We start from the raw sequence: 19,350 nt of genomic DNA, 5'->3' as shown, positions 1-19,350 counted from the left end.
TGCACATACATAAAACCTGATAATCTACAAAAGGAACATTTATACATATTAAATAATATGATGTAAATCACTAATTTTATCAGCTGTTAGTACCTTTGTCTCCTGTTACATAACAGTAAGCAGCGACTGCTGGTGCCAGAACTATTAAAAAGTTTTAAATGTATTTCTAGTATTTTCGGAAACAATGAAATACAAAGTGTTGCCTATTTATTCTTTTTCTGTTTTGTTTTGTTTCAGAATAATTTCCAAAATAATGAACTTGTAGTTTAAAAATAAACAGAAGCCATGTATTTTTATCAGCATGTACAATGGGTGGACACATCAAAGACTCCCAGCTGTAAGACAGGAAAACAGGTTGAAACATAAAAATAAACTGAATGTTGTAGAGACAAAATATTTACAATTATTGATCTGATACACATCTTGCAGGCATATTCATCTCATTACTGCGATTGATACTTTGGTACAGTCCAGGGTTTGGAGTTTTCTGTGAGGACACATTTTACTACAGGAGCGCAAGCCTAGATGATCTAAAATCATCATACTCTGCCATTATAACTTAAATTGTTTTGCGTTTTAATTTTTTGGGGAGGAGAAACATTGCATTTCATGAAAGGTGAGCTGACAGTAATGATTCAGGTTCGTATAGATAGATAGACCAGAATGTGTAGTAGATAAGTCTAATAATTACATTAAAATAAGAATGGGTATGGTCACTAACTCTTACCAAGTTGTAGTAATTAACCCCCGTTTCATTTGTACTGATATGGAAAAGTCTTATTGTTTATAAATATTTTTGAAAGGAATGAATTTAACAATATACTCATAGTCAAGGAATCTTTTACTTTGTTCTGGGAAAATGGTATAGTACATCACAGGTTTTGTGAATGATTGTTTCTTATTATAATGAAAATATTAGATTCACTTGGTATTTCCATGTGCATTTTTCAAAGTTTCATACTGTGCAATTAATTTCAGGTTAATAGATTTATATTATATTTTTAAAAAAATACTGCAATCAGGAGACATGTGTATAGGTTTAAATACTAGTTTAGTGTTCATTAATTATATTTCTAAGTGACAGTTTTAAACTTTTTCTGTGCAATTAATCTCCATTTGTATACTGTTTTAAAACTGTAGTGCATTGAAAAGACAGGTGCATATGTTATTTATACTCATTTAGGAGGTCGTGTAGAGTCAGACATTAGTCCAACTTCTAAATGCAAAATGCAGTTTTTACAACTGTGCAAGCAGACTGAGAGGTATCTTCGCTTTGCGTCTCTCTCTGTGCTTAGAGAGGCAGAACGGGGGGAGTAGTAGTCGGTCAGGCGTAGGGATAGTACAGTAAGGACGTGCTGATGGTAGGGCATTGTTTAGATCAGAACTGCACAACTGCATAACTAAATTGCAATAACAGTCCTGAATTTTAGATATTTGTACCTGAAAGTTTTAACCCAGTGTTTTTTTCTAATATTGACTTGTTGCACTGTGCCACTTCTATTGTTCTGTAAAGTGATTCAAGTCTAAGTATCTGCTCTTAGTCGTTGTGTATGAGTCATTAGAGGTAATCAATTGAAATACAGTACACACGTATAGCTGACAATTTTTGCTGATTACCGGGGACAGACCCAGCTTTCAAAAATTTGTCAAAGCACTTGATTGTCCCTAGTAATGTCCCTATTTTTTTAATAATGATCAAATGCCTTGTATAATTCCTCTAATTCTGTAAATTGAAAACAATTAATTTGACTTATAAGATATTGCTGGTTGAAAATAAATGTTTAAAAATACATTATAAACTAAGATAGTACACAAGTCATAATGGGGATTATAGTGCACCTAGGTCCTCCGAGACAGTACAGTGAATTACATGCTTAATTGTGAGGAAAATAATCTGCTCAAACATTTCGCTGTACCATGAGGGTTATTTAAAGTTATCCCAGTATCTTGGATCATTAGCCCATCCATACATCTGATATGATTTCCTAAAATCATTACATTTTTAAAGGCTAATTCCATGTTAATAGAGAGGTGCTTTTCTAATTAAGCAGGCATAGTTTGAGTAACAGCTTTGGAGAGTTGCAGTGCAGAAATGTGTGTATTGGTTGATTCATACACAGGGACAGGGCTAGTGATGTCACAGCATCTCAGATGACTGCATTCCCAGCTTTTTCATCTTTGTGAACTCCCATCAGGACACTGTCCTAATGAAATGGGAGGAGCTTCAGCTGTCTGAAGTTCAGTGAAGTGGTAAGACCTGACTTTTTAACAGAGGTGCACCTACATAGGCAAACCGAGGGAGCGGGGTTTCCTAGTGCCTGGAAACCCCCATCCAAGCCTGAGGCACTGTATATTTGAGGTGGCTGGACCCTGTCCCCGCTTCACACGGCTGTGCACCTAGTAGTGCACGCAGCATTGCCCATGCATATTATGGGGATAGGGAGAGTTGGAGAGCAGCCAAGCACGCTCTAAAATTATAGCCCCGCCCCCATGCATGCTGGTCACGCCCACTGGTGTCAGGGTGTGGAAACCCCCCTCTGCAAATCCTGTGTTTGCCCCTGACCCATACCCATTACTTACCCACAATACCACATCTGCTTTCTCCCTTTTTTCTTGTGTCCACCTCATACATGTCGTGTCTTGTTTCCTGTGTTTCCTCCCTATCCATGGCCCATTTGCCTTCTGCCTGTCCCTTTAGATTTCCCCATCAATGATAAAACCCACAACACATGCATACAAACAGCACATAGATCTCCAATCCTACCCTTGTCTTTTGATTGTGGTTCCTTGTGTTTGACCATTTTATCTCTTGTGTGCCCACGTCTTATCTAATTCCACTTGTTTTCCAAATCTGGCTAACATGTCCAGTTCTAGTTCCACTTCCTTCCTTGTGACTGTGGAAGAACGAGCAAAGCTTGTTTTTTAGGGGATCTCCTGGCTCTTAATTCTCACAAGAGTACTGTAGAGTGACATCATTGCACATAGCTCTTGTATTAGAAAATTCTCTAAAACTGCAACACAGACTTGTGCTACTGCAAGAAGGTGGAAAGAAGCCAGCAGTTGTGGCAGTAGCTGGCAGAGCAATGCCAAGCCCCATAACAAAATTTGGGAAGTGACCAGGCTAAGATGTGGGGGCTCTTCTGAGCATGTCCATTTGTCGGCTCAGGTGAGGCCTCGGTTTAATTCTTTTGTGAGCAGAGTGGAGAAAGCAAAGGACTCGGATTGGGTACAAGTCATTGCCAGGCTGCCCCTCACCTCCAGGCCCCATAGCGTCCACACCCCGTGCATCCTCTGTGGTTCCATCATTGAGTTGTGCCATGTGTAGCATATAAGGGCTGCAGCTGGGCTCCCATGGCCCAGGAATCTAGTAGTAGTTGTTACTGCTGTGTTTCCTATTAATATACTGCTGTCTACTTCTAGCTACACTTTATGGGCCTGATTCATTAAGGAAAGTTAAGTAAAAAAATAGAGTAAGTAGTCCCCTGGACAAATATCAACTTTAAATTTCAGTGTACAAATAAGCTATCAAGTATTTGTGTGCTACATGAAAAAACAGACAGTATTTAACTTATGTGCAAAAATAGAAAACTAGTTTGAACCCCTTGCATTGTAACATGGTTTTGTCCAGGAGACTACTTACTCAATTATTTTACTTAACTTTCCTTAATGAATCAGGTCCGAATGTGTATATGTTTTACTTGAATGACTGCATGTGTATATACATATTGGGTTTCATATTCAATGCACAAAATTGCTGCTTTGCAGTAGAGAATCCTCTATGGTGACAGTGCTCATCTTGATTCCATTACTGCACCTACTGTGCATAGGTTTGCAAAGCTGCTGTTGTGGAGGAGCAGAACTTGCACTGACTGATAGGAGTAGCTGGGTCAATCCTTAAAATGTAAGGAGCTGGCACAGAGCAATTCAAATCAAGATTTTATTTTGCGAAGCAAGATCATTAGAATGAGATGCATTTATGTGGATATTCCATGATGTGTGGAGGGGCGCTCTGGTATTTTCACTCCATAATAACATTTGATATTTGCACTCAGAACTGGAGATTTGGGGCTAGATTTACTAAGCTGCGGGTTTGAAAAAGTGGGGATGTTGCCTATAGCAACCTATCAGATTTTAGCTTTCATTTATTTAGTACATTCTACAAAATGACAGCTAGAATCTGATTGGTTGCTATAGGCAACATCTCCACTGTTTCAAACCCGCAGCTTAGTAAATCTAGCCCTTGGTCTTGTGCTATCATTTTAATGTGATGCATTTGATATCTTCCAGTTTCACTTCAGCAGAGAAGCACTTATTTAGGTGTATTTCAAGCAATGTAATAAAAACTTCAAGCACACAAATGACATAATCAATTTCCTCTCAATCACGCAATTATTTTAAACCATACATGAGGCTAAACCAAGCAGTATATTAGAAGAAACACGCAAAAAAGAAAAGTTTATTTTAATGAAAGTGATGGTTCTAAACTGGTTCTAAACTGAATTATGATTCAACCTTTACACTTGTACACAGTGTGTCTTTTTACCCCACCCTGCAAAGTAAACCTAGGCGCACTTCTTGTTTGTGGAGACATTTGGATTGCTGGGGCTACAAGCTGACGGTGATATCACCCAGCTCAATATACCCATGTAAAATATGTATGGTTTTGGGATGCAATTACCATATGCAATTTAAAACTGAAATTGTGTACAATTCTACTTGAAGTGCTCTTCGTAAATTAGATCCATTGTATGTACGTGGACTGAGTTGTCTGTCTGCTATTGTGTGGATTTGTTCACTTCATATATGTGCTAGTTTGAGGCAGCAAAATGTTCCAATAATTAACAAAATGATCAAGGCCTAGACGTAAGTGGATCGTTCCCCGACATCACTTAATTAACAAATAAAAATTCTCGGATGTTTGGAACTGAAAGAGAATATCATGCAGTAATTAACTGATTTGAAGTATAAATTTAATTTGTTAACATTTGGCACCAGCTAGACTCAATAAGGTTTAACCATCTATATCATTTTTGCGTGGGTGAGTAAGGTCATATCATATTATTATCATATCCGCTGGACCTTTGGAACAAAATGCAAAAGTTATCTTACTATAAATAAATATGTTACATATAGTAGTAGCCACTCCTTCAGATATTGTGTGTCTATTTGAAAACCTAAATAATATTATATAGTTGTATAGTATATTAAATAAATAACTAATCGTAATGGAACCAATACTTTTTTTTTCTTAAAAACTGTGTCCTGTCTTTCATCCAACTAAATTCATACAGACTCTCTAAATAGTCTTTTTAAATGCTAAATATACTTTTATTCCACATTTATAGCTCGGGCAAAAATTTTAATAGCATGAGTGAAGGTCGAACAACAGAGACAGCAAAGGCTATGCATATCTCTGGTAAGCATTTTTATGTCTTTATTTTCATGATGTATATCATTCGCAATCAATAGCAATCACAGTAAGATGCCTCCAACAGTTACATACAGTAATAAACGAGACCACTACAGACAGAGAAGCAGACATGAGTATTATTAGAAACAGTCATTTTATTATGTGAACATACAAAGCAAAACAATGCATAGAAACATAAAAACATTCAACCAGGAACAAATAATACATACTGGATAAAGAATTACAAAGATTATAAAGTAATCTGTATGAAAATAAAATATAGCAATTAATAATACACCCCAATGGTGATATAAAACACCAGGGATATAAGAAACATATAAGAAATTTAGCAAATAGTATTGGTTTTCACAAATTTGCTGCTTCAGTGTTTTTAGACCTTAATGTCAGATGTTGCTATGGTATATTGAAATAAAATTACAATTACAAGCATTTCAGAAGTGTCAAAGGCTTTTATTGACAATTACATTAAGTTTATGCAAAGAGTCAATATTTGCAGTGTTGAGCCTTCTTTTTGAAGACCTCCTTTCGCCCTGGCATGTTGTCAGTCAACTTCTGGACCACATACTGACTGATGGTCGCCCATTCTTGCCTAATCAATACTTGGAGTTTGTCAGAATTTGTGTGTTTTTGTGTTCAGTTTCCTGGCCATGGACCCAAAATTTCCACTTATTTATCACTTTTGATAACTAAGTAGCTCAGGAAGGTAATCCATCATGCTGGAAAAGGCATGATCATCCAAACTGGTCTTGGATGGTTGGGAGAAGTTGCTCTTGGAGGATGTTTTGGTACCATTCTTTATTCGTGGCTGTGTTCTTAGGCAAAATTGTGAGTGAGCCCACTCCCTTGGCTGAGAAGCAACCCCACACATGAAAGGTCTCAGGATGCTTTACTGTTGACATGACACAGGACTGATGGTAGCGCTCACCTTTCCTTCTCCGTGTAAGCGTTTTCACAGATGCACCAAACAATCTGAAAGGAGATTCATCAGAGAAAACGACTTTTACCCCAGTCCTCAGCAGTCCAATTCCTGCACTTTTTTCAGAATATTAGTCTAGCCCTGATGTTTGTCCTGGATAGAAGTGGCTTCTTTCAACCAGGCCATCCTCCAAAAGTCTTCATCTCAGTGTGCCTGCAGATGGACTCATACTTGTCTGCTGCCATTCCTGAGCAAGCTCTGCACTGGTGATGCCCTGATCCCGCAGCTAAATCAACTTTAGGAGATGGTCCTGGCGCTTGCTGGACGTTCTTGGGTACCCTGAAGCCTTTTTCACGACTATTGAACCTCTCTCCTTGAAGTTCTTGATGATCCGATAAATGATTGATTTAGGTGCAATCTTACTAGCAGCAATATCCTCCCTGCGAAGCCCTTTTGGTGCAAAGCAATGATGACTGCATGTGTTTCCTTGCAGATAATCATGGTTAACAGAGGAAGAACAATGATTTCAAGCACCACCCTCCTTTGAAAGCTTCCAGTCTGTTATTCTAACTCAATCAGCATGACAGAGTGATCTCCAGCCTTGTCCTCATCCACACTCTCAACTGTGTTAACGAGAGAATTACTGACCTGATGTCAGCTGGTCCTTTTGTGGCAGGGCTGAATGCAGTGGAAATGTTGTTTTTGGGATAAAGTTCAATGTCATGTCAAAGAGGGACTTTGAAATTAATTGCATTCATCTTATCACCCCCCTTAACTTTCGAGACCCCGCTGTGAACAAAGCATGGTTCACAATAAACGCATCAAGATGTGCCTAAATTGCCAGCAGTAGTTAGCTGGAAATGCCGGTGCAGGCCCTAGGTGTATGTAGAAACAAGCAAACAAAATTAAACTTTATTTTGCTGAATATTTTACTCATTCCCCAATTTGTGTCAAATTATACACTTTTGTAGATTGTATTTTGTTGTATATATTCTCTGCTCCTAACACAACCACAGACTGTGTGATGTCATTGGTCCTACGTGGATACCACCCACTGCAGAATGTTACTGACTGTGATAGGAATCTAAGAAAACTCCAATCTTTTACTAGTCATTAGATATAACTTTATAGACCCCAACCACAACCTCTCCCCCCCTGTAAATGTAAGGGACATGGAAAAATATTTGCAAAATACATTGTTCTGGTCATAAACTCCCCCAGAAATGAAGCCATTAACTAGAGTATCTTACAACTGGATCACACCAAATAAAACTCATGAATGTATTATTTCTGATATTTATAACTTACAGATGGTACTCCTCATGCTGGAGACGCCAACAGTCCTGATTTTCAGTATTATGAACAAACAAGAAATGATGGAGATTTAAAAAAAAACAAGGAAAGGTAAAAACCAAACTATATTTATACAGTTTTATATTTATATTGTATTTTTTAAGCAGAGCAGTGGTAGAGAACTAGTGGCCTTTATGTTGTATGTGTGACCAGGAATACTTTCACCCTGCAAACCTGTCTCTTCAATCAATTGCGATTTTATAGCAAAAAGTGTTGGGGAATAAGATATAAAAGGAAAGCCTTTCTTTTTTAATCAATTGTATTTATTTAAAGTGTGTTTTCCTGTGTCGCCTGCCTTTGCTTGAAATGCCTGTTTTGAAATCAGCATCTTGTGAGCAGAATCAAGGCAGTGGGTACACTAATAGCAAGCTCTGGTGACTACAGTTGCCAATATGCCCAGTTCTTCCCCAGCTTCTCCCCCTTTGAGAAGTAGAAGCAGAGTCATGGATATTTAAAGTAATGGACTTTAAAGAGTAAGGATATTATAGTATAATTTGTGGGCTACAGGCGATGATACAGAGACAACCCATTCTTATAATGCTTATTAATGATTTAGGGGGCATTCAATCGTCCGCAAATTACTGTGGACAGCCTCCAGAATGGTTGCGAGGTCCCATAGAGGTTTAAATGAAAATCCGCAATGTTGGGGTACCAGTGGTTGAAGTGGAAATTTAGAAGTAGTGGTAAGAAAAATGTAATGGGAATGTAAGTGAATGGAATTTGATAGTTTTACAATGAAGGCTGTAGAAGGTGGTGGTACTTTGAGCAAGGTCGGGTACCATAGTACCCAGAAATGTGCACAGTCGAAAATTGTGTGATGATTAGCGGCACACTGCGGACAAATTCATTCCCCCTTTATACTGTAGATACTTGTTGTAAGTTGTATATTTGTAAGTATTAGGACAAGATGGATATACACTATTTACTTGAGTTAAGTTTATGCCACCATGCATACCATTGTGTTTCTATTCTATATATGTGGTGTAAATATAAAGTTTACATTACCAGCATAGACAAGGGCTAGCTGGGCTGGGAGCAGGGGGGCATGTCCCCCCCGGGCCGGTCCCATAGTGGGCTACCTTGGGTTGCATTTTTTTCCTTTAAAATGTTTCTAATAGGCTACTAAGCCGAGTCTCACCACCCGGGGATTAAATTAGCCAACCACTGAGCTGAGATGAGTGAAAAGTTTTACTATATGTTTTCCCACTTCCCACTTCCAACCCCAATGGCTCATACTGCTGAATTCCATGATTTTAGTGATTACTGTTCCTGACAATGTCCTCAATATTTGTGAATCACTAAATTCTACATGTTGTATAGATTTATCATTAGAAATGTTGATTATTTATTTATAAAATTATTATATATGTCGAACTGAGGATTTTCCTTTAACATGCCTAAATTGACAGCATTCAATGTGGTGAACTGAATTAGATATGCATAGAAAGGCCTTTCATTTCTATCACTTTTACTAGAATTGCCCAATCTGGAGCTGACCTTTCCTTTATTTACACAGAGCTGATTAATCTACAGTTGCAATTTAAATATAAAAACCAGATTGCTAAAAAGCACCTAAATTGTCAGAATGAGACATTGTGAGCTGGCCTTGGGCAGCCTAGATCAAAGGTAAAACTAAGATAAAAGCCAAAGAACATCTCTAATAATATAATCAAATTAAAACACCAACTGTCCTTCAGTACTATAAATACAGAGTGTGTTAATCATGCCTGGCATAAATGCTATGAAATTCAGTACTATACCTTGCAGTAAAGTACATAAAAATCCAGTAAATGTATTTTAACAAAGCAAATGCAATAATGTTCTAACTAAATTAACTAAGTATGTGCATGCTCTCAAATTTTACATCTAATAATGTACATTGCCTTTTTAATAGATTATGTATTAAATGATTCCAGTGGACAGAAAGCAAATGTTGAATTAATCCAGTCTGAAGAGTGTATCACTTTGTGTTAATGGATTAAAAATGCATTAATTAATTCACTGTACAGTGCAATACGTAAAGCACATTTTCAAGCTCATGCACAAAGCACAAGTTTCTGTGTTAATTAGCCACAGTTGCATAGCGCTTTAGCATATAGACGCAAACTGTACTGTACTTGAAGTTTTGTTCTGTAATTGTAATTAAACTGCAACAATATTGTTGTAGAAGAAAACTCCCAACTGGGTACCAAAGCTGGAGTATCCACTACACAAAACGGGCATCCGCTTGCAATAGAACTTTATATAATGACTCACTGGACGAAGTGGAAATTTAGAAATGGCGGTATGAAAAATGTTAGTGATTGGAATATGATAGACTTACAATGAAGGCAGTAGGAGAGGTGACGGTATGGTATACCACCATATACCAGCTCACTTCAGACTCTGCGCTAAATATTATGGGAGTTGTGTTAGACGAAACACTACACTTGTTATAGCATATAAACTGTTATGAAATTACTATTGATCTGTAACTAGAAGAATATTTATGTCATAATTTACCTATACCAACTTTTTGAAAAAAATACAAAAACAAAATAACTTCAATGTGAATGAACAGAAATAGTATAAATAGTATCATTCCTTGAGCATACCTTGAATAGTCAACATAGTATATATAGAGTCCAGTAATCTGTGACCTCTTTGTTTATAGGTATTCCTTAGGTGCTGAAATATTGCCAGCAAACTTTGCTGTATGTAGTTTATGCATTCACGGTTATGGTATGCAATCAATCAATACTTAAAGGTCTATTTTCATCAAGTAGGGAAAAAATGACGAGCCAGCTCATGCATGCACAGATTGACCCCAAAGTGGCCTGACAAGTAGTAAGACTCTTCTTTTTATTGATAAATTGGAAAACATAAATGATCACAGTGGCTTAATAAATAAACTCCTTAGTATGAAACATCTCAGGACCTCGTTCCTTTCTTTATGTAGTAGTTGCCATTATGAGTCTAATATCTTTTGGCCTGATTCATTAATGAAATTTAAGCAAAAGTAGGTAAGTAAGGCAAAACCATGTTGCATTGGAGGAGGATTTAAATTTAAAATGTGATGGCAGATTTATATTTGGTGTAGGACATGTCTTAGATCAACTTTAAATGTCAGTGTACAAATAAGCTATCAAGTATTTGTGTGCTACATGACAAAGCAGCCAGTATTTTCCTTATGTGCAAAATAATAAACTAATTTGCACCCCTTGCATTGCAACATGGTCTTGTCCAGAAATCTTGAGTAAGAAAACTTACTCAATTTTTTGCTTAACTTTCCTTAATGAATCAGGCAATTTTTCTCTCAAGACATTCTCTAGCAGCAAAGCGAGATGATAACTTATTTATAGAGGGTCCCTATTTCACATCACCTTTTTGCTATACAGTTCTGATTTTAATCAAAACGAAATGAGTGGCAAAGATTACCTTGACCCATTTAAAAAACCAAGTGGTGTCGCGAAGGAAAACAGATTTTAAATTTAGGAGTTTGTTTTTGCCTTCAGCCAGTTGTGATAGGTGAGGGGGCGCTAGGAGCATATTAGCCTAGGGTGACCTATATATCAGGCCATGATGATATATACAATGCAACCCTTCTACACTACAAGCCTAGAGTGGGTAACAGGGTGTCTAGAGGAGTTATGTCCTTTAGTTGCATGGGCCAGACCACTGCTCTCATCACAGCTGCTTGTTGACCTATTGCACCTGGGATTATTATGTGTTGCTGATTAATCAGATGGTCTGATAAGTATACTCTAGATATCATCGCAAAGTGGTACAAAACACGGTATAAAGAAGCAGGATTTATTTACATCTTTCAGCTTGGGACACAGATTATGGTTTTGAATTATTAATGGATTTCCTTTTTATTATATACAGTGGTATGTCCTACTGGGACTTCTCCTACTGCCGCCATTGTAAAACTAGAAAATTCCATTCACTTAAATCTTCCATACCACCACTTCTAAATATCCACTTCAACCCCTGTATATCTTCATCATCAACATTTATTTATATAGCGCCAACAGATTCCGTAGCGCTTTACAATTGGGAATAAACAGTAATAAAAACAATAGTGGGTAATACAGACATACGTAGAGGTATGTATAAAACTGATTAAAATATAACTGTTAGTATGTTATACAAAATAATATGAAAGTTTGTGTGTTATGTGTCTGTAATTGTTATTTCAAATTAGTTTAGTACAAGAAACTCATTTTATGGATTGAGGCACAGGGACTGAGTCATCAAGACACATATCTACCGATTTTGAGTGTATAGTGCACAAAATCACTAGAATCGGGAGATACGTATGTGAACGCAAAGGACACATACCACAGCCTATGATTTCGGGGAGTGAATGGGGTGGGGAAGGGGTGTTTTGCCGTAGTCAATGTACAGTAGGGGCATGCAAAACTCAAGCTCAGGCAGCCACGTCTAAATCAAGCTCTGAGCGTCTCAAAGTTACTTGTTTGTCTGCCATACTCTTACTACAGCTAAAGGGCTAGTCTAAGACCTGATCAGTAGTGATGACATCTTGTATGCATGCTATAACATGTGTTTGCAATCATGTGCAACTGTATAAATGTATGTTATGCTCAGTAGACATTAACAACATTCTAATAAATGTATTTCATAGGGAAAAAACCCAACACTTTTTTTAAAATATTTTATCATTAATGCCTATATTATTAACAGATGACATTAATTAAAAAAAATTCCCAGTGCGTTCTTTTGAAAATTTATGAGCCACATAAGTATTGGACGTATCCTGCAGTGTCTTGTGTAGTAGACAGAGCACAGCAGACCTGCCCCCAATTTCAAAAGCACACGTATCTTGAGATCTGTGCCTTCCTCAAATCCTAAATACGTGTGTGTAACATTAAACGTTGGTTGCACTCAGAATGCATGCCTGATGAATCAGACGCACAGTGTTTAAAACTGAGTATCATTATCAAATTGCAGACATTATAAAAAACAGTTCTGTTGAATTGCAAAAGAAATACAAAAATAAAATAATTTTAAATATTTTAAAGAAAATACACAGATAATTACTAATGCAGATTACATCCAATGCAAGACATTTTTATTTATATATGTACTTGTTATAATATTATGCCTTCTTTTATTAGAGAAACAAAGTGTTCATGTAGAAAAACTCGTAAGGAAATGGTGGGATTTCTGGAACTGGTTAGTATGTCTTAGATTACTTAGCGATAATTACACTCCTTTAAATACATATCAATAATTTATTACAGCACAGTGCAAAATCCAATCTTTGCATCTATGTGCAACCTTTTTTGCACAGATAAATTGTGCAGTTGTCTAAAATGTAAGTAATTCTCGCTACTGGTCTGGGATATTATTTCCCAATTTCCTGTACCACGCTTGCCCAGCTTCAGTGAGTTAGACTGAGGAAAATTACTTACAAGGGCTTTCAGCATGTGTCTTATATACCCACCCCTCTGATTAAATCACTATGCATAGATACAAAAGTTTAAGTGTCCTCTTACTAACTTGATTTATACACCACTATCATTCATCCTCGTGCATCATTGGTCAAGATACTTACACATATACACCAATGATAGAAAAAAACCACAAACACTGTCAGCGCTCAGTGAACAAAATTGCTGCTTGGAAATTAGGGTACACAAACCTAATAAAACATAGACTATACAAAAGAAAAAATCCAAGAAGTTCAGCGCTAAATTGTACCCAAAGTTCTAAAGAACACTTTGTGAAACCAGTAGGTCAATAAAAATCAAGTGATGGTATCTAGTGCTGTAGAAACAAAATAACAGATAAAGCGTATAAAAGCATATATCATCAAACATGAAACCAAAATGCAGAAAAACAATAACATCAAAGCAGAGAAAAAGAGTCCATCAAGTCCTCTTTATATTAAGCCATATAAAGCTTCCATGCGTGATTGTGAAACAAATACGATCTCTACGAATTCGCCGAATAGCGGAGACTTGCAAAATCCGGAAGTTAATACATTACCTCCCTAAAGTCAAAATTATTAGCATTGCCCATATTACCAAAGCCATAGTGTTGGAAGAACCCCTTTGCTTTTCCCTTCAGGATTGGCTGTAATATTAAGAAGGGTGTCATACTGTTTTGTTACTAATAAGTACAATTGCTTTTACTAACTTTTATCCAACCACTCAACCAACCCTCAACTTGTGTATATTTTATGCTCATTCTCTCTTAAGATGATAAGGTTTCAGACACATGTATATTTTGACTGTTGATAACATCCTCTTGAACAAGTGAAATAGAATCAATAAATTAAGAATGGATAAAGTCTATTTCAGTATATTTAAATAAAAACAAACAAAAAACAACAAAAAAAACATGCTCCCAAATAATGAATACCAAAAGATGAAAAGGGAGGTGAAGGTGATACTGTTGTTGACTATACGAAAAATAAATTTTGGTTGCATTTCTTGTTGAATTGTTCAATTGCATAAATAATTTTAGCATCTCATGGCACATCCAAAGTCCATTCTGCAAAACAAATAACAGTATTAATTCTTATTAGAAATTAAAGGGAATCAATTTACACTGATCATCACTGATGCAGTGTTATTAAAATGATCTTATTTGATCCCGGATGTGGGTTGTGCAGGTCACGTCACTCCACTGACGCCTCTTTACTTTTTTCTTTTTTCCTCTGTTTCCCTCCTTCCCCTCCATGTGGGGTCCTGATTCCCCTCCCTTCCCCACTCTCACCAGCATCCTGTCTCCCCCCTCCTCTCTACCATTCTTCCCCTCCCCTTAAACAGGAAAACCCAACAACGTGCAGCTTTCTCAGGGCTCAACCCTGGAATCTTTTTGGCAACTCAGGTCATGAATACCAGTTACTAGTAGTGGTGCACATATTACAGACCGCCCGGGTGACACTGACTTTACTACCTATATTTTGGCACAGAAAGTAACACAGTCCACAGCTGCCAGATCCTCCTTCTTGTATACAAACAAATATATAAATAAATATGGAATCACAATATAGTATCTAGATGCCTTAACAAAAGTTATAGATGTTCACTTTCCACTAATTTACTCGATATTTGCCTTTTTTATTTATTTTATATATTTTTTTATTTATTTCTGGTATTTCCCCACACAACTCCTTATGATCAAGCTGAGCAATTTCAATATAAACAATAATTATCCTTTTACAAACTACTGATGATGGTCTAGCAGAATCTTTACCAAAATATATGATCAATCTTTTCACATTCGGATGAAAACTATCAATCTGACATTTACAGTTGCCCTTCCATTAATTAACTGAACTTTTACACTAATTTGTCTGTTTTCTCATCCACTTCATTTACCCTATGCCTCAGTATAACAATTACCTGATGTAAAAGTTAATACTTACAAGATGGGATTTACCTTTGTGCACCTCAGGTTCTTTTCCAAACCTGACTGTACCTGGACCACACCCAATTTATCAAGTGAGGAATCAGCAATACTTAACTTATTCCTTGGAGACCACTCATGGGAGACATCTTATGGTCTTTTTTCTATGAGAGATTTAAAGCGTGAATTCAATGTTTCCTTCTGCTGCGTAGGGTTACCTTTGTTCCTCCTGGCTGGCTCGCCAATTATGTTTGAACACCTGGTTGGGACACCTGAGCTGTCTTTATCACTTCTGATGTAGAATCTTGACAGCACTAAGAGATCCCTTTTCTTGCAGACTTTTTGTGACAGAAGGCATATAGAGTATAATACAGACTTATAATGAAGTCTAAAGCTAGTCTGTTCCCTAAATATTTCCTTATCTGCAACTAGCAAGTTCATCTGTATTTGTACAATGTCCATAATATTGAAACTTATACAAAGTCAACCACCTTATATGTGTAACATGGAATATGACTCATTACTTCTGATTAACACACAAATTCAGCATATGCATCAGAAGAATCAGCATATTTTTTAAAAACAAAATAAAACATATTCTTCAACACATAAGTTTGCAATGTATATTTCACAAAGTGTGTGACCACAAAACTGACAAGGAGTCTAGTATATATCTCTCTGAACCATCTATCTTCATACAAAGTGTTTAGCTAGTCATTTGAATTACTGCTCATTCAGGTTAGTCAAGCTTACTCTAATAGAGTAACTACAATCAATTCCTTATTGAAAAACCATGTGTCAGAATTTATACACACAATACATTTGATATTAAATTGGGAAATATTACAATTCTTAATATTTTGATGTATTAATCATTGAGCTTATGACAATTGTGAAACAGTGTAATTTGTTCCTTTTATGTCCATTTTAGTTGCGCTATGCAGATGCTTTGGATATCATCCTTATGATAATTGGTCTTATTTGTGCTGCTGCCAGTGGTACAGGGCTGCCAATCCTCATCATTGTATTTGGACAGATGACAGACAGCTTTGTCCTGAGTGGAGTGAAAGTAAATGGTAAATAACATTCTTAAACAGCAACCATCACCTGCACAATGAAGGAAACCATTGTATAGGAATGCAGACAGTTATTTTATCAATTTACCAATTTAAAATAAAACGTTTTTGAGAGACTGCAATAAAATAGTGACTTCCATTGGTCACAGACATCACATATGTGATGATAGATGCCAAAACAAATATATGACATTACCAAACAATGCTACCTGAATTATGCCACTAGAAAAGATCTAAGCACAATGAAAACAAGAAATATTTTTCCCTATTTTGAAGTAGAAGATAATGTGGAGCAAAATGTTACCAACCAATTTTCTCAACTTGTGTAACCTGCTACACCAGTGAAGTAGGGTAGGGCTAGCAGGGGAGGCACAGAGGAAATTGTACCACCCCCCCAAACTCCAGGCTACTCTTGTTTTAACAGATGATGGCTTATCAGTAATGAGAGGTTAATGCACTACTTTCAAAGTCAATTCTGTTGTACATGGTCATCGCATTAAAACCAATTCCAGATTTGCATTCGTGCCCCTCTAGGCAAGTTTTGTAGTAATACTTGCTTCTAAAGCCTCTCTCATAGCAGAGTTCCATAATTCAACCTCCCATTACCCATACATTATATTTATAAAGAAAATTTATACTACCAATAAGTAAAATTATCACTGATTTTATTTATATTGCTTTCGCGATAAAATGATTTAAACAAGGGGCTGTGTGACGTCCTTGCAATTCTGTCACTCTAGGCTCTACCCTATGTGACCTTTCACAAATCTCTACCTGCACAACACAAATTAGTCTCTGTAGTGGTTTACTGGATTACACTGAAATAGTAATAACCAGGGGTGCAACTACTGGTAATGGGCGGTTAGCTGCTATTGGGCCACCTTCCTTTCCCATGCAGCGCAGTAGAACTGCACCAAAGTTCCCACATTCTCCAGAATTACTCTGGCAATAGGGGGTGCAGCTGATAAAGGGCTTCAAGCTTCGGGTGCCTCCTCCTATTTGTCTGCTCCTCCAGCTTACTGAAGCTCCACTCTGTGATCTATCCCTGCTGTTTTAGTAACCAAAACAAAGCTTGTGATTGGTTAACAGTGTAGGATGCTTTCTTTTGGTTACTATGAAAACAGTCACAAACTGATCAGTAGAGGGAACTACAGTAAGCCAGAGGAGATGAGTGATTGTATACATCATGTACATAGGGGCCCTTACAACATTTTGCTATGGTGTCCACAAATATCTAGTTATGCCCCTGGTAAGAACCATGACCACACTGCAAGAGAGCACAGCTCTCTTATGCTCAGCTATCTAATCCATTATGGTTAGCTACCTCTGTGTTGCTTTTCAAATAGCAATTACTATAAACATGTAGCTGATGTTATTGCACTACGGGTCACTTATTTCTATTTCCATCCAGGCTAAAAGCTACCTGCCCTGCCCTACAATAAAGTGTACACTGGTTTGCCATTTGATACTTGCTATAAAATACAGTTTGTACACAGAATAACTGACATAAGCATAATAACAATATTGTTCAGCATTCTGTACATTCCAACTTTTAGCATTGATCTCTAACTTATACTGAAGCCCACCCATTACGGAACAAAAACATTTAAAAATAATCAAACAGCAAAATACTTTTTATTATGTTATGTAAAGCTAAATATATTTGATCTGAATTTTAGTTCACTTTACATACTTTAGAAATCAATTTTATTGTATTTAGTTGACATTTTAGAATTTTATTGTATTTTGTAGAAAATTTAAAATAGCTGCATGAGATGCATTTGTTTTCTTGCAGCTTCAAGTAACGGTTCTGATTGTACATCATACTTGGCCATCGATATAGAAACTGAAATGACGGGGTAGGTAATAATAGGTTGTTCCATCCCATCGTCCTTTATCCTACATATTATTTTCTATACTTGTCACCACGACTGTCCTTTTGAGGATCCTAAAAAAAGATCATATTATGTGAAATGCTGAATGTATAATGTAACATATTTTTTGTTGTTCCCATTGTATTGGCTGATGGGTCTATTCCTAGGATTTTAATTAGAAATGCATGAAATTTTGAACTGGTTAATTTGTTGGCCACATACATGTTCATGGTACAATCATTAATAGACCAAGTTTCAAATGTGTTTTTCTTGGACTTTGTGGCTCATGTTCACTGTTCTCAGTTTGTGTCTGCTATTCAAATTCACTGATCGTATTCACAGTTTGCAGTTTGTATTTGAGGTTCATGATTTGCATTAACATTAGTGTTTTTAATTTTCTTATACATTATTTAAATAATATTTTAATTTACTAAAAAAAAAAGTAACTTTTGATAAAATTGAGCTTCTAGCATTTGAAGTTAGACCATTTCAAATAAGGTTCACTATTTGCAATTAAAAACCAACAAAATGTATCATATTTAGCAGCAAACTCTTGAATTTTAAAACCAATTTGACCAAAAGGATCAAGAATCAAGAATCGACATGCAGCTGGTATAAACAGCTTTAGTTTTAATTAAAAATAGTCAAAAATTTCACTGTTCACAATTAGCGTTTCCCATTTCCCCTTCAATTACCATGTTTAGGTTTGTCTGTCACATTTAAGGTTTGCATTAAATTAGTGTTTTTAATTAAAAAACAATTATCTTAACATTTTATTAAATCCAACTTCAAACATTATTGTATTTGAAATTCACCAGTTGAGGTTCTCCATATGTTTTCATTTTCACCTTTTGCATTTAAAACTTGCAAAAATATATTAGTTTTAGCTTGAATGAGTTTGAGCCTGTTCAACTTTCTCGAACTTAGCTTAATTTTATTTTAATCTCTGTTTGGGTACAAAACTACCCTGGCTTCTCATTGAGATTTTAAATTTACTGAGCGGTCAGTAAAACTTTAATTTTGTTAACATGTCTTTTTTTTTTAAGTATTTTGATAATGATTTACAATTTGTTTTTAAAAAATGCAATTTTTTTGTGCCTCAGAAAAAATCAGTAAATGACTAAAATCGTCTTTTCAATAATATCACTGAAATATTTACAAAATGTTCATATACTAGCCTTTTGCTTCGGTCGACCTTGATGGATGGTAAAGCCAATTATTTTATGCCTTTTTTGATGGTTAAAAGAAGAAGAAAACAAAAGATTATAAAAACATAGAAATACATATTAAATGCATTAAGAAAGGTTAAAACAAAGGTAATGAAAGATTATTAATAGT

General features: G+C 36.2%; 1 protein-coding gene across 2 annotated transcripts in view; it reads left to right on the top strand.

Annotated features, from left to right (window-relative positions):
* The first annotated feature begins 447 nt into the window (after positions 1-447).
* LOC142158325 (ATP-dependent translocase ABCB1-like) overlaps positions 448-19,350 on the top strand; it is a 68,114-nt gene continuing 49,211 nt past the window's right edge. For both annotated transcript variants that reach the window (XM_075212199.1, XM_075212200.1), the window contains exons 1-6: positions 448-616; positions 5,346-5,416; positions 7,658-7,751; positions 12,821-12,878; positions 15,994-16,138; positions 17,934-17,997. In XM_075212199.1, coding sequence (XP_075068300.1) covers positions 5,368-5,416; positions 7,658-7,751; positions 12,821-12,878; positions 15,994-16,138; positions 17,934-17,997 — 410 coding nt within the window. In that variant the 5' untranslated portion in view covers positions 448-616; positions 5,346-5,367. The remainder of the gene's footprint in view (positions 617-5,345; positions 5,417-7,657; positions 7,752-12,820; positions 12,879-15,993; positions 16,139-17,933; positions 17,998-19,350) is intronic.

This window comes from Mixophyes fleayi, chromosome 5 (genome assembly GCF_038048845.1).
Source record: "Mixophyes fleayi isolate aMixFle1 chromosome 5, aMixFle1.hap1, whole genome shotgun sequence".
Classification (NCBI taxonomy): Eukaryota; Metazoa; Chordata; class Amphibia; order Anura; family Limnodynastidae; genus Mixophyes; species Mixophyes fleayi.
This window is presented reverse-complemented; position numbering and strand designations above follow the sequence as displayed.